The 27355-nt window shown below is 41.3% G+C and overlaps 1 protein-coding gene across 4 annotated transcripts; it reads left to right on the top strand.

Annotated features, from left to right (window-relative positions):
• Positions 1-526: 526 nt before the first annotated feature.
• Positions 527-24928, top strand: LOC308089292 (poly [ADP-ribose] polymerase tankyrase-1-like). Of its 4 annotated transcripts, none has more exons than XM_080433927.1 (28): positions 527-1101; positions 3550-3774; positions 4036-4131; positions 4881-4917; positions 5149-5224; positions 9203-9223; positions 10699-10793; positions 10928-10994; positions 11138-11324; positions 13012-13133; positions 13763-13854; positions 14036-14114; positions 15092-15263; positions 15571-15650; positions 16048-16193; positions 16642-16807; positions 17014-17233; positions 17961-18070; positions 18441-18629; positions 18986-19226; positions 19434-19516; positions 19714-19834; positions 20156-20253; positions 20554-20628; positions 21334-21439; positions 21788-21974; positions 22567-22723; positions 23167-24928. In XM_080433927.1, the coding sequence occupies exons 1-28, from the start codon at positions 567-569 to the stop codon at positions 23251-23253; spliced, it is 3870 nt and encodes a 1289-aa protein (XP_080290053.1). In that variant the 5' UTR covers positions 527-566; the 3' UTR covers positions 23254-24928. The 4 variants fall into 4 exon arrangements, with proteins under 4 accessions (XP_080290053.1, XP_080290052.1, XP_080290055.1 ...); XM_080433926.1 differs by having other exon boundaries at positions 21773-21974; XM_080433929.1 differs by lacking the exon at positions 9203-9223.
• Positions 24929-27355: the final 2427 nt, after the last annotated feature.

Here is a 27355-nt window from a genome sequence, read left to right as displayed (position 1 = left end):
AAAATCACCTTTCAGGAGGCCAAAGGTGGAGGTAGTACCATTTTCCCGTTAGACAGCAGACCCCCCCCCCCCTGTTCTTGTACATATTTTTTTCCCCTCTTTTTCATTTTTTTGCTGTACATAGTGTTATATATTGTTTTTGGCTGTTTATTTTGTAATGATATTTGAACTGTGGTGCCACTATATATGCCTATGAATTAAATACCAAGGCCCTCATTGGAAACAAGTCCGCAAGGACTTTTATGAACGGACCTGTTAGACAAAGTATTTTAAAATGTAACTGTGCTGTTTTACATTTTTTTTGCCTAATAAAATATTCAATCAATCAATCAATCAATCTACCTTTTCACCCTATATATTATAACTCTACCTTTTCACCCTATATATTATAACTCTATGTTTTCACCCTATATATTATAACTACCTTTTCACCTTATATTATAATAACATATAGGGTGAAAACAGCTGCAGCAGCTGACAGTCTTCCCCCAACCGGAAGCGAGGGGGCACTTTCACAGGAAACGGACGGCAGGCTGTTATTATTGTTGCCTTGAAGAGCTGCGATAATGGCGGTGTCTCGTCGCTCTTCGCAGCAGCAACAACAGCAAAGCACCATACAGTCCCCACCCAGCCGGAACGCCTCTCTCTCGGTCGGTCCTCCGGGCTCTCCGCCGATGTCTAGTCTCCTGGCATCGTCGTCGGTTAATAACGTCGTCGTGCCGCCGCAACCGCCGCCGGACTGCGAGCGAGAATGCAACGGAGGGATCGAGGGCGCCGTGGCCTCCCCGGACAACCAGCCTCCTCCAGCCTCGGTCCTCGCGAGCAGCGCCAGCTCCACCACCACAACAACAACGTCGTCGACGGGCGGCGGCGGCAGCAGCAGCGTCTCGAGCCCCGGGTCCGGTGGTTCCGGAGCCTCGAGCCCCAGTGACGGTAGCGGTAGCGGCGGTAGCAGCGGAGGTATCGGCGGGGCCTTCAGGGAGCTGTTCGAGGCGTGCCGAAACGGAGACGTGTCTCGGGTCAAGAGGCTTGTGGATTCGGTGAACGTGAACGCGAAGGACATGGCCGGCCGCAAGTCTACCCCCCTCCACTTCGCTGCGGGTAACTAAGCATTATATGCTAAGCAAAAAAAAAATCTGTGGTGGGAAAAGTACTCACATTTGTTTTTACTACTTAAGTAAAGTAGGAATACTCTGCAATGTAGAAATATTCTGTCAGAAGTAAAAGTCCGGAATTCAGTATTGAGTTAAAGTACAAAAGTGCTGGTAAGTAGGCTACCGAAAGTAGAAAGTACTCATTATATGCAGAATGTCCCATTTCACTAGTTTTCAAATGTATTAAAATATTTTGAAAATAGCAGATCTACAATGCCACGCATTGTGAATTTGTGAGCTTCTACATCTGCTATTTTCAAATGGCCGAAATGTTTATAGGACCGAAGTGGCTACTTTATGTTTTGTAATAATCAAAATCTACAAAGTAACTAGTAACTAAAGTTTTCAAATAATTATATTGGGGTAAAAGTACAATATTTGCCTTTTGAGATGTAATGGAGTAGAAGTAAAAGCACAGAAAATTGGAAATACTCCAGTAAAGTAAAAAAAATACCTCAAAATTGTACATAAGTATACAGTACTTGAGTAAATGTACTTAGTTACTTTACACCACCGAACAAAATGCTGCTACGGTAATGGTAGCAGTTTGTTTTGCAGCTAACGACGACGAGCTAACATGTTAGCTTGCATCGTCGACTCGTCGTTACCGTCTCATAATAACGGTTCATCTGAACGGTGGTCGACATTTTTCCATTTTGAGGTTCACAAAATAACGCTACTGTCATAATAATGCGACGTCAACCTTCTGGCTTTATTGCTAATAATAAGGGGTAGAAAAGTAAACGCTATCCTGCCAGTCCCAGCTTACTGCCATTACGTAGGCCTAACTTAAAGGCCCCCCTCCCCAACATATTTAGATGTGTGGAAAAATATATAAAACTAACAATCCCCAACCACTGATGCTTTAGGTGGGCAGGAAAACGTGTATTATTTTAGTTTGGAAGTAAACGTGACCGTCTAAATGTGTATAAAGATGTAAGAACACAAGCCAGTTCTTGTAACTAGCACTTTACTACAGTGTTGTCTGTAATTTTCTGTCAGAGGGTGCTTAAAGGCCCAGGCCCAACCAGAGTTGGGCTACAAACGTAAACAAAAGGATGGCCCCACAACAACAAAAAGGCACTGGAAACATACTTATTATCTAGGAATCACCGAATGAATTATTTAAAAACGGTATTTGGTTTATTTTGGTCTGCAGTAGGTTTGTTTACATTGGTAGATGATGTTCGTAAACACTGGAGTAAAACCTACCCTGTACCCTTTACTTTGATTTATGATGGGGTAAGAAGGATCCAAATAGCTTTTTTTTGTATCTACAAATCAAACTTTTAAGAAAATATGCTATTTTTTCCAGGATTGTTCAGTATCAGTCCCTTTTTTTTTTATTCCAAGCTGTAGCATTGTGAAACACCATCTTTGTATAGCTATATAACAAGTTGCTAGAACTACAATTAGGCCTACAGAGGAAGAAGATATTACAGTTTATATTGTACTTACTTATTGTATTTACTCCAGTAGTTATGTTCGTAGTAGACCATTGTTAAAAATAAAGTCTTTACAGGTCCACATTTTAACATGGGAAACAAAACGACACCCCTGTCCTTTGGGGCTAGCAAAAACTCCCAAGAAAAAAACCTTAATGGAAAAATAAAAGTAAGAAACCTTGGGGAGGATCACGAAAGAGTGGACAGCTGTGCAAAGTGGGCACTGGGCAGTATTTAAATGATAAAAGAACAAAACTATTAATTGTCCATACCAGGAAAGTGATGGTATATACACTGTGTGTAACTCTGTATATATATTGTGTAACACACAATAGTGTAGTAATAGTTCATAGTGGAAATCCCAGAAAATGATTGAATTTTAAGACGTAATTTTGAATGTTGGGAATGACATGTGCATCACTTTTGTAGAACATGCTGGAGAATGAATGAGCGTATTAATATTACTAGACCATACCCGGTGAAGTGCGCAGGCGAAAGTAGTTGCAAACGTGGGCCTTGCTGCTTGTTTCCCGCACGAAACGTGGCAACCCTGCTCTCCCATTGTTTGACACATAAACGCTAATAATAAGCTGAGATTTTATGAAATTGAAAAAAGGGCTTCGCAGTTGAGTTCAGATGGTAATGGTCAATGGCTGTGTGCAAATTGCTCCAGCCACTGAGGAGAACCGGGCACACATTTTTGCTCTCAGAGGTTTGTCAAATTATAGGAGGATGTAGGTAACAGTTTTGTGACCCGTTATGCCCAAATAATATTTTGCATAGCATTATAGTAACAATAAGAGAAGTCTGCCTTATTATTTGGATGGAACCTGGAGGAGGTATTAAAACATGAGTTACCTTGAAGGTGCTTGAAATTGTCTTGAATTAGACTTTTGAAAACCTGCAAAAAAAAGATTGTGCTAATCTACATTTAAACCCCCTTCTCTCAGGTTTTGGCAGGAAAGATGTAGTCGAGCACCTCTTACAAACGGGGGCCAATGTGCATGCCAGGGATGACGGAGGGCTGATCCCACTGCATAATGCCTGCTCCTTTGGCCATGCTGAAGTGGTCAGTCTCCTCTTGTGTCAGGGCGCAGACCCCAATGCCCGAGACAACTGGAACTACACTCCATTACACGAGGCTGCAATCAAGGGAAAGATAGATGTGTGCATTGGTAAGGATTACATTGTTTTACTTTCGACAGGAATAATTCATAACAAAAAAATATCTAACTGTTGAATCCAAATATGAGCTACGCCTAGGATCTGTGATCATGACTTTTCTTTAAATGCTATCTCTTGAGGATCTATCAATAATGACATTTACTTGAACTGTGGTTCTCATAATGTAAAGTTGGCAAGGCATGTTGTACATTCAGTATTAGCCATAATATGTGTAATTACATGCATGACATTCTACTTTTCCTTTCCTACAGTGCTCCTCCAACATGGAGCAGACCCTAACATCCGCAATACAGATGGCAAGTCAGCCCTAGACCTGGCTGACCCCTCTGCTAAGGCTGTGCTCACAGGTCAGTCCATCTCATGCTCTCCCTCTGTCTTTATATATTAAAGGTATTTATTGTAGCTGATGCAGTTATCCAGAGAGAATGGACACACATAAACATTATAGGAAGGCACCTTTCACATTATAGTGGCAGAAATGTTGGTGTGCAAAGTTGGGTGTAAGGAAAGGACATGCCGTGGGAGTATACAGTGATAAGTGATGCTGCAACCATACATTAAAATAATGTAGTGTTATCTGGAGTGCCTGGTGGCTCAGCCAGTTAGTGCACAGACCATGCTCCTTATAACCGCAAGAACCTGAGTTCGAATCCACCTCCCGACTTTTCTAGTATACTCCCCTCGCTGCCCTTTGTTTCCTATCTCTACACTGTCCATAAAATGCCAAAACATTTTCTTAAAACAATGTGTGATCTAATCCTGGTGCCAAATTAAATATTGTTAACTTGTTTATGTTCTGTGGAGGTCCTCTGATCACCGTCTGTTTAGGCAATTGTATTTATCACTTTTGCTCAGTTATGTAAATTGTAAACAAGGGGACCGGACATGAGTGTTAGGGAAACGGCTTCATCACATGACGTTAATTAAACACCTTTTTTTGAGCATTGTATTTCATTACTGCACTTTTGTCACTGTTCTGTTATTAAGTGTGCCTGCCAAGCAGTGGCAGTAGCACACTTATTGCTATCCTCCATACTTACATATTTTTGTTTATTAATATACAAGTAAACTAACGTAAACATTTGCTTCAACACAGGTGAATATAAAAAGGATGAGCTCCTAGAAGCTGCAAGGTGGGTTACAGTTTTAACAGGTTCTTGCCTTTTCCTGTGATCCCAACAATGTTTATCAAAACATGCCCCCCCCCCAACCTTTTTTTCCTCTTCTATTTATTGAATACTACTATAAAGTGCATTGAGGCCATGAGATTGCGACTCTTTTTTCTTTTGGCACATCCAAAATCCTCTTGCTTTTATAACTTGAATTCTCTACTTTGTCTCTTTAATATTAATGTGATGACAAAGGAGTGGAAATGAGGAGAAGCTGATGGCTCTGCTGACTCCATTAAACGTCAATTGTCATGCCAGCGATGGCCGCAAGGTAAGAAAACATCATCCCACACCTCAATGCACCTTGAACACTCTGTAATGTATGTATGCAAGTATATTTTGTTGTAATTACATTGTAAATGTTTTGATGTTCGTTGTTGTGGTGAAGATTATCCAGCTGCACTGTTAAAGTCAACAAGAAGATTCCAGATTACGACAACATGTACAGTATGTGATGATGAGAGTGCTGAGGATTAGACGGCACCATGCGTGTGGCTGCTTTAGATTCTGTGTATAACATGGAGAGGATTTCTGTTGCTGGATTAAGTAAAAAAAATGGGGAATATAAATTGGGACAGACTACTGCACAATATACACTAGGGCTGTATAACACTGACAAAGTACATTCTGTATTATTGTAATATATTGTGTCACATGAACAGTAAAGGGGGGTGATCACACTGAGGACGTCGCTAGGTGCAGACGTTTCAAAGATTCCTTGGCAAACTCATTGGGAAAAACAGCGTGATGTGTCTGTGGAGGACCTACATGCGTAACCAAGTGATCAAATAATGAATCACAGGGGGAAAACATATTCAAGTTGACATTGAGTCTTGAATCTAATAACAAACTTTTGTCTGCTTTTGCCACTGTCCCACCGTTCCTACCATATCTACAGTACCGGCATCAAAACAGGAAGGAGCTTTGCATCTCTGCGCCTTAAGCTGAAAAATTGAGAATGTTTAAACTTTTATGCATGCCTAAAAACGGCTACAAAAACATGGCACAAGAGAGGAGCACACACCAGATGCGCCATACCATGGGAAAACAATAGTTTTGCTAGCGACGCGACTTGGTGTGATCGCCCCCTACACACTGCTAAAATTGAGAAGGCAAGATGAGCTGCTAATGGTTATGATTAGTCATAAATCTGAAAAATAATTGGGCAAAAATATGGATCAAGAGAAGCAAGAGGGGTTTATTTGTCACTCGTACAGGCAGCAAAATGTTGGTGTGACATGGTCTGCAAGACTTTTGCAACATAATACAATATACACAAGATAGTATTCAGCATTAAGTTTTATTTACAAGACAATTAAGGTAAATATCCTTAAAATAATAATTATGTAATATAATGACCACACAGAAAGATTTGGAACATATTGTCATTTTGAAACTGCAGAGGTCAATACTTATATTACTTTTCATCGTTTTCCACATTTAGAATGCAGCCCTAATATACACAGGTTAGGCGTGAACCATATTGTCTTAAAAGGAATGCTTACCCCCAAAATGACTTTCATTAATCAATTACTCACCCTGTGATGCCATGAATTCATGGAACGTTTTTGTTGTGTGCCTTCTTGGTGAGTTCAGAATCCAGAAATGAAGAAAAGGCCAAGATTAACAACAGCAAAACTACAGTATATCAGACAAACTATATAAACCCTCATAACTCTCACAGTGCAATCCAAGTGTCTTGCATCCATTTGTATGCTCAGCACGTCTAAAACACAGTATTTTTGCAAACTTTGTACGTGTTAAGTGCTTTCATGTATGAGACTGTAATAGTAAGGTTTGAGTGAATACTGGGCTGGACGAAATGACTTCAAATCAATATCACGATTATTTCAAACTTTTTCCTCGATTTGTAAAAAAAGAAAATGTTCAAAATAGCAGCTCTCCAAGGTCACAAAGTGAGCTTGTAGATTGTCTATTTGCAAAAGTTTTGTACGCCACCGTAGTACAACAGAGTATAATGTAATGATTAACCAGACTAATCGATTTGGTCGATTTATTAAAAAAACGATAAGAACCTTTTTGTGGTGATTCGTTGATAAACTACTTCTCGATTATTAGATTAGCCTACATGAACGAGATTAAGTCTGTTATTGTTTCTAAATATCGGTTTCGATATATTTTCTGTTAATTGCCCTGCCCTATTTGGAAGTACTGAGCATACGGCTGGACACAAGACACTTCAGTTCATCAAGTATTATTTACCTTCATTCACTATGAAGGCATGCAACAAAGACAAAACAAATCTCAAATTCAACGTATCACAGAGGGTGAGTAATTGATGGGGGAAAAAAAGGCATTTTGGGGGTGAAGTGTTCCTTTAATGATGCATGTGTGGCCATATTGGCAGACCCATTCTCTAAAACCATTTTCTTCCATCATTAAAGTGTCTTCATTCCCTTACTTAACCTGTCATATTAACCCTCCTTTGTGGGGGTTCAACTTTTCATCTCCACGTCCTTCCTCCTTTGTTAATACACTTGGAGTTGCACAAAACACTATTGGATCAGTAGTGTGTTCCTGTTGTGAGGCCCATGCTCTGTTCTGATAAAGTTTGAGGCATTATGATTCTCTGTTTTTCTTATCTCTTTTGTGGCTGAAAATTCTCACTCCGTTATAATTAGGAAGGACACTATCCATGCTAGACTTGTTTATTGGGCAAACTGAAGTAGGCCAGCTATTCTGTTTTAAATTTGTGACTGCAGTGGTTTTATCTGGAGTCGAGGTGGGCTCGTGTTGCGTCCTCCCCCGGGGTGTCCCAGTAGCAACATTCTCACTTTCTACCAATGCAATTACGTTCTATATGGACCGTAGCAAAACTATTTAAAACCTTGAATCTTGAAATCCATTTGGGACATCAAATCTTTATTGACCCAAACAGGAAATTTGGTTTGCAGGAAGGGAAATTCCTTATACTGTATGCACATTAAATACATACACAGAAACATTCAAGGAAATATAAAGTTTTTGAAAAACATTTTATACATTTCATTTATATAAATATATAGTATTTTAATTTATTTAGACAGGACAGTGTAGGAAGGGCAGACAGGCGGATGACATGCAATGCAGGTTTCCAGTTGGGATGAGCAGTGTGTACTAGAGGAGATATGCTTGGTTGCTTGGGATTAGTTCAGCTTCTGTGTTTTTGTTCCGTGGATGAATTGAGTTTAGAAGGGTAAAGACACCCTGATGCACTACTGTGTACTGTACTCTCCAATTTATGTCTTAAATGTCCGTGCTGTTTTGCAGTGCACTTTGTTTTTGTCATTCTTTGCATACAACTCCATCCTTTTTTTTGGTACAGGCTTTATTTACTTTTTCTTTTGTCCTTCATATATTACCCATATTACCCATCAACACCGAGCCATTAAGGAGCAAGATCCACCGCTGAGCTGTCAACAAGGCTCTGCCCGATAAATATAATATAATGATGTATTGCATTAGTTAGCATAATCATTATCTTTACAAAACCCCGTAATAAATCCCCCCATTTGCTTACCTGTGTCCCTCGGTGGGTGCATCTCATTCCCATGGCTAATTTTGATTGTCGCCAACCAAAAGTTTCCACTCCCTTTTACCATCAGTCATTGCTTTATTTGTTTCCCATCTATCCTGTCGTTTTGGTTTTGCATGAACTAAGCCATTATAACAAGGCAGAATGGATCAGCATTAAGAACTCTCCTCTCTCAGTGTTCAGTGCACTTCAAGTTTCCCTGACTAGTCAGGAACTGCCTGACTAAGGCTGTACAAAGGCAACCTTTTGTGTGCTTTTAAATGCCAAAGGTTATGACTGGGATTTATACTGGGGCTTCAAACCAGCAAACCTCATAACCTAGAAATGCAGATGAACAAAATAGAATCCAACTCTGTACCAAGAGCGCCTTTGGGGGTACAGGAGATGAACTTGAACATCTTTTTCTCATTGTCACTGCTTTTTGGTTTTGTAAGACAGTGTATCATGGAGTCCTTGTACGTGCAGAGTTCTACAGAGAGCTGGTCGAAGAGAAGTCACATTTTCCCACAAAGCCATTTACTTAGTGATTCTTCTTCTGGTGTCACATCAAATATAGTTTGATGGGTCGTTTTTTTTGGGTGGTTTATAGCTAGACCTGTGGTTCACTTTCACTGAATAAAGAGAAGGGTAGGATTGCTGTGAAAAGATGCTGCCATTTTGTAATTTTTGTTTCGTTTTGTTTTCCGTGTGACTCTGGCAACATTTGTCGATCAGTCAACATCCCAAAAAATGCTGGTAAGTTTAACCTTGATAACAGCCACTTGATTGATGCACTGTTGTGATTTTTGTTTTTAAATGTTCTTTTAATCCATAGTTTTATTTTATTTTTTACATGACCGATGAGCTGGCTGTCACTTGTTAATTGCACATCATGGACCTGGGTGCACGGGTCACTTCCATCTTTCCCACCCCAATCCTCCTGTGTGTGCGTGTGTATGCGCGTGCGTGTGTGTTTGTGTTCATCAAACCTGTGTGTGTGTAATGTGAGAATGTATGTGGATGTGTGCACAGCGAGTGTGGCCATTGTGAGTTGGTATTGTGGTGACAACCTCTCAACTTTAACTTTTTTCACATTTTGGAGAGGAGCACAACATTTCTAATTCTTAATGCCTGCTTCCATGAGCACCTCTCCTGCACCCTCTGAAGCTCTCGCACTCACCCACACCTCCAACTGTTCAAGTCACTCGCTCTCAAGTCAATGTTTTGATTTTTGACTTTTTTTTAAATGATCACTCATGCATGCCTGTAGGCCTTGCCCTTGCATTTTTGTCAGTTGGTTCTTGTACGTGTCCTTGTGAATTTTGTCCAGCTGGTATTCAATAATAAGTGAGGAAAAAAAGCATTTCACTGCTCATTCTGTATGCTGTGCTGCCATCCATGGTAATGAATCAAACTTCTTGCTCGTGTGTGCCATCCAACACTGAATGATGAATCTGTCTTTAGATTATTACTGTTGGCTTGCTGGTCACTGCATTGATCTCAGTGCATGGGAATTTGAATGAATGAATTGAATGATTCTCCCCCCACCCTTGATGATTGTGAAATCGGCTTGAGCTAGGCCTGATATAGAGGTATAGAATGACTGTTACTGGAATCTGTTTTCATGGCTTTGCTCAAACTAACATTGCCGTTTGATAGGCTGAAATGAAGCCATCTGATTTGTTTTTGTTTCTGCAAAATTGGGTCTGCACAGGGGCTTACTAAAACACACTCACATAGCCTGCTCATCGTACCTGCTCGAATTTCTATCTAGCCTTTTTGAAATGTAATAATTTTCAATCAAGTGTTGCATCAGCGCATACAGATAAGCAGCACTACATAACACTTGCATCTCCTTTGTTTTCTTCTAATCTTCCATTACAGTTAGGAAGATTCATTTTCCGCTTTATTTAGCTTACCTGGTTGACAGATAATAGGTCAATGGTCCTGCGGTTGTCCTGCCTATAGCAATGTTGTCATCTGCTCAACGTCAGAGGCATTAACGACGGCCAGTGAATTTGTCACTGGGTTTTGCCCAGAATCATATTCACCCTGCGTCATCATTCGCCGTTCATCTGCAACTCACAGAGAGCGTAGCCTGGTGCAGCACACTGCTTTCTGCCCTAATCAGCCGCCCGCTCCCTTGCCTGGCTTCCTGAAGGAAGCGCTGAACATCCAGCCAAATCGGCTCTGTCTGCGAGTGTCTTAACATTGTGTCATCTCTTATCCAGTCCACCCCCCTCCACCTGGCAGCCGGCTACAACCGCGTCCGCATCGTACAGCTCCTCCTCCAGCATGGCGCCGATGTTCACGCCAAAGACAAAGGGTAAGGTGGCGGCTCTTTGGAATAGTCACTGATAAAGACTGGTCGGCACGCGAGGATCGTGGATATTTGATGAGAAGTGTAAGGGTTCATCATGATACATTTATGTCACTAACCTGACTGCCCTTTATCTGCAGGGGCCTGGTTCCTCTTCACAATGCCTGTTCCTATGGTCACTTTGAGGTCACCGAGCTTCTTCTCAAAGTAAGAACAATAATAAAAAAGCAAAATAATAAGATGAGCATTCTAGCCATGACAGCCCACCTCTACAAGTTCTACAAACAAAAGCCTTTGTTGTTATTCGTCGTGTATGCTGACCAATGTTTTGCTCACTGTACCCTGTTCAGCATGGAGCTTGTGTGAATGCCATGGATCTGTGGCAGTTCACACCACTCCACGAGGCGGCATCCAAGAACCGTGTGGAGGTGTGTTCATTACTGCTGAGCCATGGGGCAGACCCCACCCTGCTCAACTGTCACAGCAAGAGTGCCGTGGACATGGCACCCACACCAGAACTCAAGGAGAGACTCACATGTGAGTGTACATATGCTCATATCATATGTATGTGATAAGATGAGGCGAAAAAACCTGTTAGAATCAATTCGCACTTGCTTAACACATTGACTGCCAATCACGTAGATCTACGCGAACCGCTTTAAAGCCGTCACGTGCCAATCGCGTAGATCTACGTGAAGTTTTTTTTGTCCAATTTCACCCAAAGACCAAGGAGATATGATTAGTTGAAGATCTAGACTCCTATCCACTTCAATTTTAACTTAAAACTTAAAAATGCTGTATTTCGGCTCTAGAGTACTTTTTTTTTTCCAATGAAAAACTCTGGCACTGGCTAAAAAAATATGAAAATAATTCTGGCAGTTAATGTGTTAAAGGTGTGCAACGCCACCCTCTGACTCGCATACACACATAACCATGAGGTGTCGATGAGAGGACTTAAATCATACACAAATATACAGTGCTAATGGCTTTAAGTCAACAACACACAGTGACTTGACACTTATTGTCTCCGCCAGGCCGAAAGGCATGGCGAGAGAGTATGTTTTCGCCCCTGTCCGTCCGTCATTCTGTCATTTTGTGTACAGCTAATCTCTGGCACCGTTGGCTTGATCGCAGAGAAACTGTGCACACACACTCCCTGGATGCCAGAGCAGAACCTCTGCCCCAATTTTTTCACATGGGCCTGTTATAGCGCCACCAGGAGGCTGATTAGTGCAAAACACATTTTTGAACAGTACTCGTACAGATTTTTGCCAAAAATCCCCCAAATCGGTACACAGTATCTCTATAGTCATTAAAAGAAACGGCTAATTTCAGATTTTTCATATTCCATCCTGATTGGCAAAAATTGTCTCTCAAAGTTTGCATGAGTACTCTGTTTCGAACAAAATGCCTCAAATCATGAACACAGCATGCAATTTCCGTGAAATTTTGCACACGCATTCCCATTAGGCCGGGGAAGAAATGCCATTTGAAAATGTTCAAATCAGCCTCATGGTGGCGCTGTAACAGGCCGATTCGTGTTTTTACCTATAACTGCACCGATCACTGTAAAACTTTGTATGCACACTCTTTAGAGGCCAAGGAAAAACCTTTGCCCTGCATTTTTCACATTTGCCTTTTATAGCGCCACCAGGAGGCAGACTTATGTAAAACACATTTTTTGATATTAAGCCTTCAGATTTGATCCACATTTCACGCAAATCGGTACACATGATCTCTATAGTCATGTGATCAAGACGGATCTGTTTGATTTTTCATATTCCATCCTGATTGGCTAACATTGACATGTAATGTTTGCAGGAGTGACCCGTTTTGAACAAAATGCAGCAAATCATGAACGCAGCGTCCGATTGCGGTGAAACTTTGAATGCACATTTGCACTACGTTGAGGAACAAATGCCACCCTTTTAACATTGGCCTGTTATAGCGCCACCAGCAGGTCAAATTTAGCAAAACACATTTTAGAACAAAATGCCTCAAATCATGCATGCAGTGTCCGATTGCTGTGCACGGCCTAGGAATAAATGGCACCCTTTTCACATTGGCCTATTATAGCCCCACCAGGAGGCCATAATAACCTACGTGACCTGGCGGAGACTTGTGCTCCGAGGAGCACTTTTTCTAGTTTTCTTTTAAACCATAATGGACGATGAAGCCCTAGTCACCCTTTAATCACTCTGCTCTTCTATCCCCTGACATGTAGATGAGTTCAAAGGTCACTCACTGCTCCAGGCAGCACGGGAGGCGGACATGGCAAAAGTGAAGAAGACCCTGGCTCTGGAGATAATCAGCTTCAAGCATCCCCAGACCAATGAGACAGCTCTGGTAAGATGCTGGCCAGAACAAAAGAAACGTTGCCTAAAAGATTTTCATTGATGTCAGTCATGTCCGTATTTGGGCATAACCCGCCACCCCATCGGGCATGTCATATTTGGGCATAATCCGCCCGCCTGTAGCATATCGTTAGGCATACGTAAAGTCCGGCCACCTGCCTACCACAACTTGAACTGGTTAGATCGACTGTTACAACTGGGATTTGGGGCAGTTTTTACGCTGTGACTCTGTAGGAGTCTAGGCATCTATAACTGGGTCGGTCTGTCTGTGTCCTGAGCTAATCTTGCAAACCGCTGGAATTGCAAATGACCAGATTTCTTGTGCACACTGCCAGTAGACCACAGAAGTATGTTCACAGATGTTTTTAAGTATTTAACCTTCATTTGCTAATGGAGGTCAAAGGGGCTTGGATTGGGCTGAAACCTTGGAGTCATATGTCATAGATGGGTCATAGATCACTGACATCACAGGCTAATCCAACTACAGTAAACTGTTTTAGTTTTTGCTCTAGTCAGAGGCAAGAGGCAAAACTAAAGTGTGTGTTTAATATCTGCTGTTGATCTGTGGAGTAAACCACATTTCAGAGATATGTGATACAATGTTGTTGATGTGTATTGCAGCACTGTGCTGTAGCTTCCCCTCACCCCAAACGGAAACAGGTCACAGAGCTGCTTTTGCGTAAAGGTGCCAACATCAACGAGAAGAACAAAGAGTAAGACAACCATTATTCCATCTACTGGTTTAATTTTATTTCCTTGCTTGAAAGAGAAATATGGGATTTAAAAAAAAGGAAAACAGGGCATGTAAAACATCTTTTCTCAAAAGAAAAAACAACACAATTTATGTGTTTATTATTTTTCAATAAACTATCTTTCCTTTTATTGTCTTGGTAGCTTCATGACTCCACTGCATGTTGCTGCAGAGCGGGCTCATAACGATATCCTGGAGGTCCTGCAGAAACATGGTGCTAAGGTAGGCTTCTTAAATTCATCAATGTAAAAACAAGGCCTCAAAGAGTCATAAATTCATGCTTCAAAGGTCTTAAAATGCCACAGACAGGTCAAATAAGATTTAGGATTTATTTTTCTTAAGTTTTATTTGTGTGTTTTTTTTGTTATTGGTGAATTGGTCTCAACCACTTAAACCCCTATATACTTACCGGTAGTTCAAATCAATGAATGACAGCTATGTTATTTATAATTTCTGCACTAAATATCTTCTCAGAAAATAGCCGGCCTACAAGCTCACAACATGTCACGCTTGTAGATCGGCTATTTTCGGCGAAGAATAGGGATGCTTGTGTTCATAAATCTAACTTGCCTAAACCTGCGGAAACCCTGTTTTCTTTACACATGTTTAATTTCACACAACAGTAATTAAAAATTCTCCCCATACACTGTCGGAGCCTTTGTTTCCTTTCCCTCACAATGTTGTCTTCACCTCTGCTTTTCTACTCATTTGTATAAATGAAACAGTTCTAAGTAGAGTGGACTGTTCTGTTCAGTTCCCTGTAAACGAATCAATCAATTATGACCCAAATAATCAAGTTTGCCACTGAGTAGCTCCACTACAGCAATGTGGTGTTAAAGGGATAGTTCACCCCCAAAATGACTCTTTCTATCGATTAGTGACCCCATGGAGACTTGAATTCATGGATATTTTTTTTGTTTTTGTCGCATTCTTAAGCCAATAATGTGATGACTGGCAGCGATTTGTGTCTCCTACCGGAACCGTTGCCTACCGGTCCGCTGGTCATTGAAGTATTGGCTTAGGAATGCGACAAAAACTAAAGAATATCCACCCATGGGGTGACTAATCGATAGAAAAAGTCATTTTGGGGGTGAACTATCCTTAAGTAACTTATCCTTAAGTGCCATGCTCAAGTGCTCCTTGATGGCTATATATATGTTTGCTTTTATATTGCCTGATTTGGTCTCTCCGCCCTCCAGGTGAACGCAGTGGACACGTTGGGTCAGACGGCGCTCCACAGGGCAGCACTGGCGGGCCACATCCAGACCTGTCGTATGTTGCTGAGCTACGGGGCCGACCCCTCCATCGTGTCCCTGCAGGGGTTCACTGCCGCGCAGATGGGCAACGAGGCCGTGCAACAGATCCTCAATGGTAACCATGGCAACTGGGCTTTGAGCTTCTGACAAAAGTTATTCGTTTGGTTGTTTACAACATTTTGATTAGATTATTCCTCTTCGAAGAATAATTATTTAGGCTATATCAAGGTGCAAAGTTTAGACTAGAATAATTAAGAAGAAATATTGTTAAAACATAGCATGCTATGATCTGATGATGACAATTTATAGTTTAGGTTTTCATTATGCAAAAGATGACGGGCCTAAATATGTCATGGAATAGTCGGGGATTATGGTTACCCTGTACTTACTCTTTCTTCTTTTATTTCTCCCTGCTTGCTTAGAAAACGTTCCCACACGTAACTCTGATGTGGACTACCGATTCTTGGAAGCAGCCAAAGCTGGTGATCTGGACACAGTACAGGTAAGACTGGCAAATCTTGTCTGGACACCTTTTTCCACCCCTGCCCTGTTTGCATGCCTGTTCAATAGATCTATTTATAATCTGATATCAGAATTCATAAGGTTCACTCAAACCTTTGTCTATTTAGTCTCGTATGCCCTTTGTCTTAAAAAAATTATGCTTCTACCCTGAAATCATCTCTGACATCATCTCTGATCATTGTCAGCACACAAGAATATGGTATTATGTCTGAGCCTTGCTATTCTTAACCATTAGTCACTGCTTTTTCTACAGCAGATCTATTTGCAAGGCATTCTGGATAAGCAGATCTGATAAAACCCTAGACTGTTATGTTATATAACCTCAAGTAATGCATTCAGTTGCTAATCTTTTTCCACATTGTCTCAATCTGCGGCAGCAACTGTGCACGCCTCAGAATGTGAACTGCCGGGACCTGGAGGGGCGCCACTCCACCCCGCTGCACTTTGCGGCAGGCTATAACCGTGTGGCTGTGGTGGAATACCTGCTGCACCATGGGGCTGACGTCCACGCTAAAGACAAGGGGTGAGTTCATCTGTACTGCCGTCCGCGCATAGTATGTGTGTCGGTATGAATGTTTTTAATTAAAAACATTATGACTGTTGATACCAGATGATGGTCGGTTCATCAGTGTTGTACTTTTTCTTATACAAATTAGCAACCATTCTGACATGTATACTGTTCAGGCTTAAAGGAAATATAACCATAAATAAAGAGTAAAGAAAACAATATAATGCGGTTTTGTAGTTTCCGAGATTGTCTGCAGACAGACACACAAGTCAGACAGGGGTAAACATACGATTCTCCGGCCTGACGGAGATGAAAAGATACAATAATTAAGTAAATGCCTCACCAAATCATAACTAAACTTAGGTATTCTACCAGTGGCAGTGCCCAACCTGAACCGGCTGCAAGCTCAATGGCTGAATATCCACTACCGTAATCTAACTGTGTGCGTGTTTTCTTCACCCAGAGGGCTGGTGCCTCTACATAATGCCTGTTCTTATGGCCACTACGAGGTGGCAGAGCTGCTGGTCAGACATGGAGCCTCAGTCAACGTAGCAGACCTGTGGAAATTCACCCCCCTTCATGAAGCTGCAGCCAAAGGCAAATATGAGATTTGCAAACTGCTGCTGAAGGTGAGTTATACAATGATCTCACTGATATACATTACTATATGTAAACCAAACACGGGACATAATCGGTAATAATTAACACAACCCAACAAGAGCATATTTAGGTTCTGCTAACTCTCAGGAATATATTTCCCTTTACTGGATTGATTTCACCCGAGTTACTGTCGTTTGGAGTACTATAAGCGTTTTTGTATGTTTTTATTCCACAGCATGGAGCAGACCCCACCAAGAAGAATCGTGATGGGAATATGCCTCTGGACATGGTGAAGGACGGAGACACGGACATCCAAGACCTGCTGAGAGGGGATGCTGCCTTGCTGGATGCTGCAAAGAAAGGCTGCCTGGCCCGTGTGCAGAAGCTCTGCTCCCCAGAGAACATCAACTGCAGAGACACCCAGGGACGCAATTCCACACCGCTACATCTAGCAGGTAGCAAATGCTTGTTCATCATGACACATGCACAGTATATTTGTAGAAAAGAGTAATAGACAGTTAAGATCCCTGTATGGCCTCAACGAACAGATCCAACCAGAAACATCTATCCCCTGCCTCTGTTATTATATCTCTGTCCACTCTTCTTATATATTTCCATAATCCCCAAATGTGACATTAAATGTTATTACCCTCCAATACTGAGGGGGACCCTGCAAAAAACACAAACGGGCAATGTAAAACATTCAAGAATTAATAGGGATTTATTTGTCACAATTCACAGTGACGGGTACAAGCAAAGAAATGGCCATAGGACACATTTGACCAAAAACAAAAGTTATACTGGATGTAATGAAGTAAAAAGAAACAAATAGAATGTATATACGTAGAAAGTTCATGTAGAAATGCAGGTATGATAAACCTCTTAAAGGGATACTTCACTCTCGGGCCGGGGACACATTTAAAAAAAATATTAAAAATAAATGAAAAAAGTTATGGAAAATTCATGGCCCCCTCACACATTAGTAGGACACTGCGTGTCGTGAGGGGGCCATGAATTTTCCATAACTTTTTTCATTTATTTTTAATATTTTTTTTAAATGTGTCCCCGGCCCGAGAGTGAAGTATCCCTTTAAGGCAGGTATATCTTTAGCAGTAATATAGAATGTCCGTGCCTATTTCACTAACAGTTGCATTAAACATGTTGCTATATTATCATCTTTAGCTGGCTACAACAACCTGGAGGTGGCTGAGTATCTGCTGGAACATGGAGCTGACGTAAACGCCCAAGACAAAGGAGGCCTCATCCCTCTTCACAATGCAGCCTCTTATGGGGTCAGTCACAACATAATATGAATAGTTTAATAGTTATAAAAGGAAACCGCTTTGCCACAAAAAATATTTTTACTTGCAAAAATGTGTCGGTACATCACAGGTACAGGTACTGCCTGTTCCGGCCTTAGGTGGACCTGAGGTACTTTTTCGGAGCAAAGCTGTCGTGCGAACTTTCCCTGTTTAAACAGTTGCTTATGTCAACAGGATGTGCAACATAACCACCATCACTTTCCTCACCAACTACAATACATTTTGACAGGGATTTTTGCCTTGGCGTTAAACCATACCCACTTGTAGTTATTAAATATTAACCAACATACATCACCATCGAGTGCGTGTGTGTAATATTTCCTCCTCCATCTCTCCACAGCACGTTGACATAGCAGCTCTGCTGATCAAGTACAACACGTGTGTGAATGCCACAGACAAATGGGCATTCACGCCCCTCCATGAGGCAGCACAGAAGGGTCGTACCCAGCTATGTGCCCTGCTGCTGGCCCACGGTGCAGACCCAACCATGAAGAACCAGGAAGGGCAGACTGCGTTGGACCTCGCCACGGTAATGCCACCAGGGCTCCCCGTTGACATGAAGCAGCCTGCGATGAAATAAAAAATTAATCTGGGAAAAGTCTTTTTGAAAGATTCTGTTTTCCTGGATTTCTTAAAGTGATTAAGTTAGTGAAGGGCTACAAAAGATCTAAAATATTCTATTCAAGAATATAATAAAATATACAGTATTCTGGGCTTTCTGGTAGGTGACCGGATAGTACATTGACGTCACAGGTTTGATTCTGACTGTTCACTTGCGTTGTATGCCCCACTTCCCTTCAACTCTGCCATCCTATCTAAATGATGAAGCAAAAACCAACTAAACATATTGTTTGTCCATTGTCCATTTCTCCATGGTCACTGTAGGCTGATGACATCCGTGCCCTTCTAATGGATGCTATGCCCCCTGACGCCCTTCCCAGCTGCTTTAAGCCCCAGACCACGGTGGTCAGTGCCTCGGTCATCTCCCCGGCCTCCACGCCCTCCTGCCTGTCGGCCGCCAGCAGCATAGACAACTTGTCAGGCCCACTCAATGAGCTAGCTGGGGCCGCTGGGGCCTCAGGAGTAGCAGACGGAGCCACAGGAACCGACAGGAAGGAAGGGGAGAGTAAGTTGGATTGTGGTGTTATTGGTAGGCTCATTGTTAAATGATCACTAAACTCTTTAAGTGTCATAGTTTTGACCCTTGCTCATTGACTACGGTACTTTTATTGCGAGATCAAGGAATTTAAGTGATTCTTAGTGTTGGTTAGGTTCGGTGTGCTGGTACTGATGTATGGAATCTTTTAACACTGTGCTGTGTTTGTTGTTTTAGTGGCAATGCTGGACATGAATATCAGTCAGTTCTTGAAGAGCCTGGGCCTGGAGCACCTCAGGGACATCTTTGAGAGGGAACAGGTCCGAACCAAACACACCTCATCTGTACCTACATCACCCTAACACTGAATATTTCAATGCTTTTGTCACAATATAAAACATCTGAATTTGAACTTCAGCACTGGCACCAATATTTTGTACCATTTCCCTGCTAACTATACTCTGTAGATAGTGTTGTGCTGCTTGACAACAAGTTTTGTCAATTCATTTTGTTACAGATCACCCTGGATGTGCTGGTTGACATGGGCCACGAGGAGCTCAAGGAGATCGGGATCAATGCCTATGGCCACCGTCACAAACTCATTAAAGGCGTAGAGAGACTGCTGGGCGGTCAACCAGGTAAAGAAAGCCTCTGTGGACCTCTCAACCATGCTGGTGTCACACAAATCGGAGACGGACCTCTTTTAAGATATACTGACAAGTTTCTGAGCATGCATGCTGTTTTACAGTACCATGTTGGTTCACATACCATGTTGGTTCACATTCATGCAGTCACATACAGTAGTCACCTCGGTAAAACTACAGTCTTCTCAGCTCCACTGTAGTATCTTGAGGCCAAAGGGAATCTGTCCTCCGTAGGGGAAAGTGCATTCACTTGATTTCTTTGTTATTAATTTACCACAAATCCACCCTTTGAATATACCTGTGTTTTCCCCTCAGGTTCCAACCCATACCTTGCATTCCATTGCGCCAGCCAGGGCACAATTCTTATCGACCTTGCCACTGATGATAAGGAGTGCCAATCTGTTGAAGAGGAGGTTAGTGGAATTTTGTGTCTCTGAGCTTGTTTTAATAGATCACAATCAGGATAAATATAAATATATTTTTTATCTACACACCATAAAACATACCTGATTAACCATTTAACCAGCCAAGCTTATTTTTATGATGAAACATGACCCCATGGATACTATCTAAACTGATACAGTAGAGTGATTTGCCAGCCACAACATTTTACCATTGCTTGACTGACTGATAGCTGATGTTTATTTAGCACCCTCTGATCACTGCGTTTCATGTTTCTAGGTGATAAAACATGTTTTGCCTTTGTTCCCCAGATGCAGAGCACTATCCGTGAGCACAGGGACGGAGGCAACGCCGGAGGAGTGTTCAGCAGATACAACATCATTAAGGTCTGAACCAGCACTGGCTTCCCAGTTCCAGGCATTCTGGAAACCATTTTTATGCAGCTAATATGATGTTGTCCTAGGAAATATTTTATGTGTATAACAAGGGATTGTTGTTGAATAACTGAGTGGAGAAAACAAAGGCATTTTCTGCATGATACATACATTTAAGCAATTAACATCATATCATGCTCTGTGGCATGTATAAAAGTGCTGAACAGGCTCACTTGACCTCAATTTTGGATGAATATGGCAAGAGAAAACTATGTTGTATGTGATTATGACAGCTTCTGCCATCCATGCCCTAATAATGAAACATCATTCATAAAGACTGGTCAAATGGCTAGTGTTTCAATGGGAACAGTGACAATATGAATTTCTATATCAGTACATTGGGTTGGAAATTTGGTCGAAAGTGCACATTCATTGACCGCGATGCTTGTGCATTAGTGCAAGATATAAGGAACAGAAGAGCAACTCTCTGGTGACTGAGAATGTCAATGCAGGAACACTTAGTCTCTTTTGAATTGCAAATTGCAGTTGCTGCGTTGATGGTTTTTGCAATTGATTGTGTAGCCTTGCATAACCCATCAACGCAGCATATAGTACTGCGTATGAGCTGGTTATTTGGAGGCAGCAAGTAGAGCCTTTTTATTTTACAGATAAAGCACTAGGCTGTTCCTCAAAAGTGTAGTTGTTGTTTTCACACAGATCCAGAAGGTGGTGAACAAGAAGCTGAGGGAGCGATACACACACCGGCAGAAGGAGATTGCAGACGAGAACCACAACCACCACAATGAGCGAATGCTATTCCATGGTAAAAGAAAATAATACATTTTATTGGTTGGTTTGTGTCGATGTCTCATCAAGCGTCTTTTTTTTTCTTCTTCTTTTTTTACACATTGGTGATAAGTTAATTAATATTTCCATGGATATCAAGTGAGGTTGGGATATTTTCTTGATTTTAGTGACCCCCATGCCCTTACCTCCAGTCGCTACCCTTAGGTGAAAATGTCCCTTCCCCGCAAGATATCCCACTATCTAATCCTGTTGGATTGCGGATGAATTTTAGAATAATCAAATAATCAAAACATAAATAACTATAAAAAACAACTATCAAATATTAATCATGCAGCTCTAACTCTACCAGGGGTACTTCTTCCAGGTTCTCCATTCATAAACGCCATCATCCACAAAGGCTTTGATGAGCGGCATGCCTACATAGGGGGGATGTTTGGAGCAGGGATCTACTTTGCTGAGAACTCTTCAAAGAGCAACCAGTATGTTTATGGCATTGGAGGAGGCACTGGCTGCCCTGCCCACAAAGACCGTTCCTGCTACGTATGCCACAGGTGAGGTGTCCAGGGAATGAGATGAGATTAACATAAACATTCAAAGCTTTTACTGTCGCTCCTCAAACATGTTGGTATGTCCTTCCCTAGCACAATGCAAATACTCCACAACAGGCCTCTGTTTTCATTATTACCTGGTTTTAGCTCTATGCTGTTTTGCTGCATAGAGCTTTCTTTCCTGCGTTTTTATGAATATGAGAGCAAACGTTAAAGCGCTCACAGCTCGCATTAACATAGAATATGATGATGGCCACAGGCTGAAACCGTCTTATTCTTTTCAACCCTGAAAACGATGAATGGTATTCTTTTGTCTCCTATGCCATGTCTACATGTGTTTTATAGTTATTGTGTTGAAGCACATTGTAACACTGAAAGTGTAACACTGCTTTTGAGAAGTGCTATACAAATAGTTTATTATTATTATTATTATTATTAGTCATCTTTCAGAGCGTGAACTACAAATTGGTTGTGCTGTGAGAATCCTGGCGACTAGCACCGTGTCCCTAGCAAAGCAAGGTTTTAAAACGGACGAGACTCTCTAATCACTCTCTCGGATACCCTCTCTGACCAAAGTCTTGTCTTGTTCTCTCAGGCAGATGCTGTTCTGCCGAGTGACCCTGGGGAAATCCTTCCTCCAGTTCAGTGCCATGAAGATGGCTCACGCACCCCCGGGTCACCACTCTGTGATCGGGCGGCCCAGTGTTAACGGCTTGGCCTATGCTGAGTACGTCATCTATCGGGGAGAGCAGGTAAGACAGGCTGAGCTTCTTTTTTATGTTGAATTTCTTTTTAAGAACAGTAAAACCTGTTTACCCAAATGTTTTCTCTCTCGCTCTCTCTCTCCACAAGTGAGGCGTTCAAGAGCTTTTTCTAGTGTATATTTTACACCAACATTATTTTTATTAAGCATTTTTATGCTTCATAAAATATTAAATATACCTGTAAATTGGGGTTTATACTGCTGGTCACTGAGCAGCAGTTGGGGATTCAGTGTCTGCATTGCACAAGTGCACTTCTGGGTGGGTGTTGATTATTCACATGACTTCCCTGCCCACATTTTTCTTGCCGATGTGGGGGATTGAACTGGAAACCTTTCGGCCACAAGCGTGCTCCCAAACCACTGCCTCCAAAAATATATTGTGATGTCAGTTAAGATGATTACTCTACTGTCATGTTTTATTTTCCTCTACAGGCCTACCCAGAGTACCTCATCACCTACCAGATCCTTAAACCAGAGAGTGCAGCTACGTCTGCTGCGGGTGCCGAGCAAAAGTCGTAGTTATGCGCACACGCATGCGTGCGCTCCATACACACACTAGGATTTTGTGGTGTTTTTGTTTGTTTGTTTGTTTTTGCTATTCTCCATTTTATTGTAAATGCCTAAAAACAGATTTCATTTTTATTTACATCACAGAATTCCATTCTCTAGTCCAGTAGAATACAGGGTGACTGGTGGATCATAACTGAAATATGCTGTATAATAATCTCCCCTCTTGTGATGATGACGTGTCAGTTTCCTCTCTCTTTCTTTGCATTGGCTTGCATGTACTTGAGACAGACGCATGTATGGCCCAAAAGCACGCCTGGATTCTTTTAACCCCCCCCCCCCTTTGCTTGTAGAGAACATTATCAGCCTTTTCTTCCTTTTTTACAGTTTACTCTCCGGTCTTGTAAAGGGTGATTTATACTTGGTTGCAGGCCAGTGACGTGCACCGAAAATAGCAGATCTACTAGCTCATGACACGTGGCAGTACGACACATTGTGAGCTTATAGATCTGCTATTTTTGGTGTGCAACACCAGCACACAACCAAATATAAATCAGGTTTAACTATGAGGAATATCCTCTTCTTCACCCCCCCCCCTCTTCACTCTGTCAACCAAAGCCTGTAATCCATGTAGTACTACTACTGCCCCACCATTTCCCTGTCATACTGTATAAAAAGCAGCTCTGTGATTTTAATACTAATAACACTACCAAACGGGTGGACAGTGCACCACTCGCTGAGCAGTAATTATGCCTTTTTTTAATGTGACATTTGACTGTGGTGCGTAATCACAGAACACTAAGGTCATTGCTTTTTAATTTTATTCCGGGGTGTACATGCCTAAGTGAGGGAGAACTCGCTGTAGAACCACAGGAACTGGGTGTCGCCCCCTCCCCCCCCACCCACATACACACACACTCTGTCTCTCAGACATTCTGTTCAAGTTGCACGAGCAATGACTTGAGCTCGGTAAAGGGCCCGTTATTGATTGTGCGCTTACAACGCGTTGTGAGCTTGTAGAACTGCTATTTTTGGTGCACAACAACGGCTCGCAACTAAGTATGAATCACCCTTAACGTTTTACTTGGAAGGGCGTTGCGAGGCATCATAATGACATTATAAACGTATTATACGCCCGTGTGCGCTAGTCTTGGAATATGAGCTTATGATAAAATGATATGCGTTATATGTATTGACGTGAAAAGTAATGCATCGCCAATATGCTATGACCGAGCTATATCATTGTTATCGGCTTAAACAGTTGGTGCACAAAGTATTTAACAAGCTTTGGCATATTATGTGTATTGTTGCATATCATATGTTCTCTTCTTAAAGATTACAAATTCACACCATGTGCTTAAAATATGCTTTTGATGCCTTGCAATGGGTTATGAGCAACAGACCGTGAACACGTCGCAGCATCCTTGTATTGCCATGGTCTTACTGACATCATCCCATGCATAAAGATTTGCACTTTTTACATAGAAACCTATTTAAGTTATTTCGAAATTAATTTGCAGATGTTACAGAAAAAAATGTTTGATGTACAGGTTGTGTAAATGGATTGTGTATAACTGTCAATGTTTAACAATATCGTTTTGAAGTTCAACTGTAAATGATGTCTAAATTTCCTTTCATGCCTTCTTGATTCTCCCTACTTTTTTGAATAAACGTCCCAGTAACAGTTTATTTGTGTTTATTTCAGATTTGTGTGTGTGAGAGAACAAGTAATGGCAAACAGAATGTAAAGGTACAATGTTAACAGGACACTGTTGAGGCACCACTACACAGATCAGAATTTGCCAAATGCATTACATGGCACAATGAGGAGGACTCAAACAAACTGTATGCAGCATAATTAATGATATGTATTTTTAAAAAGTGCTGGTCATACAATTATTACAGATGTACTGTAACAGACGAGAGATTCAGCAGATCAAACCAACAGCTAGTTGTCTTGCATTAGACAGGTTGAAAGGCTTAATAATACACTTTATTTGTATAGCACCTTTCATGACATGAAATGCAGCTGAAAGTGTTTTACAGAGCAAGAATACAATTACAGAAAAAGTTAAACGCAGTTAAAGGCAGTGAATCAGGCAAAACTGAGGACATGAATCAAAACCAATAGTAATAGTTTCATCTGTGATCACCACGTCCTGGATTTGGGTCGGTGGCGTTTGTCGAGTTGGTACTCTGGACTGGTCCTCTTTCCAACAACAGGACTATGATTGGTGGCTGCACAATGATGGGGATCATGTGGTGGTTGTAGGGGTTATATGAATAGCTGGGAGTTTGGCAGCTCCAGGGGTTCATGATGCAATAGTACGCTGCTTGGTGCATAGGATTTATGGGAATCAGCATGTATGTGAGCCCACCCTGGAGAGAGTTGTGAACTACGGGGTACGTAGGATTCATAAGTTTGGTTGCATGAGGGTTGACATGATGGTTGGGGAGCGCAGTCCTCATGAAGATGCCATCCTGTACAGATTGAAACGGACCGTACATCTGCACAACACAACAGATAACAGAAATAATTAGGAATATTGCATGCAGTGCACACACAAAGCCAGCATTCATCCTGCTATGATTCTAGTACTGTTATAACGTCAGACAAAGATATGTTGAATTTACCGTTTCAATCTATTCTATGCTAGAATATAAGTGAATGTAGGCTAACACACATTTTAGATGGCCAAATTACGTCTTTAAAGCTTACGTGGCAATCATATTTTTCATAGCTTTGGGAAAAGTTGTTTTATTTTTTCCCCTAAAGCTAGACGGTTTAGACCCCATGCAACCAGCCCTACATAATATATACAATATATATTATATGTATTTACAGTATATTCTGGATAGACAAGAAGTAAAAATGTTGAGTCAAGATATAAAGATCTGACATTCCTTTCATGCATATAAGGTTACAAAAGGTGAAACGCCAAGATGAACTCACTGGAGCTGCCAGGCAGAGACAGAGAGGCACCAACATGAAGATTATGGTCTTCATGATCAGCTGTTTGGCAAGAATTCTGGCATATAGAAACATTTCATACAAATAAATTAGATATTGATAAATATAGAAAGCATGAAAACATAGACTGTGTAAACAATACATTTATCATAAAAACTAGCCAGTAAATACAAATTCAAATGTCAGATTTACCTTAAGTTGTTGGATCTCTTCTCGCTCTCAAATCGCTCTTATTTGTGTTTGACTGATGTATATGAACTGCTTTATCTGACCTCTTTTTATAATTTATTTCAGCCAATCACAAAATACAAAAGGTGACCACATAATCATACAGGCTGTTATTTGGAATCTTTGATTGCACAACTTACTTGTGGTAGGATGGTAGACCCACTGTTAGCTTGGTTTGGTTTGATATCACAATTACCTCAAGTTAGATTATAACAAACAAGCTTGTTTTTATCAAGAGGAATTTCTCATATGTGGAACCATTAGCCTACATGACTGATATACCAAAATCAGTCCTGAATATTGCCCCAAACCCAACCAATTTCACCTTGCGAAAGTATTATGTAGAACAAGTCTATTTGTCTAGGCCATAATTCTCTTGTGAAATAATGTCTCAATATTATACAAAATGCTCATTTAAATTAATGTATGTTCATTTGTTTCTGTTGGTCAGTTATTCAAGCCTGTTTTTCCCCCCTCTTGAAATACATATATAATCATGAAGTTACAATTCCAGCTTTCCACCCTCTATTTCATAGCTGTTTATCAGACATTAGATGTTTTGTTTGTTTGTGGTTACCGCGTGTGGAGCAGTATCTACAGTATATCAGTACACCATTTATGATTTCCCCCAAGGGGATGTCTGGGAAAAGGTTTCATCACCCACCATTTATCCCATTAAAGTACGGCCATGTTTGACAGAATATCGCAATCAAACCACCAAATAGTTTTATGGTAATACACATTTAAAGATAATAATAATTATAATGATAATTCTCTGACCAGCCCCAGTCTGGTATGCATCTATGGTTGAACTTAATGTTACCCACAGCCTTTTGGGGAGTGTTGCAATGGAACCAACTGATTTAATTAAGATGAATGTGCACACCTGACTCTGTGGTTCTGATCAAATTTGGT

This window comes from Gymnoscopelus braueri, assembly GCF_963280865.1.
Source record: "Gymnoscopelus braueri genome assembly, chromosome: 7".
Classification (NCBI taxonomy): Eukaryota; Metazoa; Chordata; class Actinopteri; order Myctophiformes; family Myctophidae; genus Gymnoscopelus; species Gymnoscopelus braueri.
The sequence above is the reverse complement of the archived record's forward strand: the minus strand, read 5'-3'. Positions and strand labels throughout refer to the sequence as shown.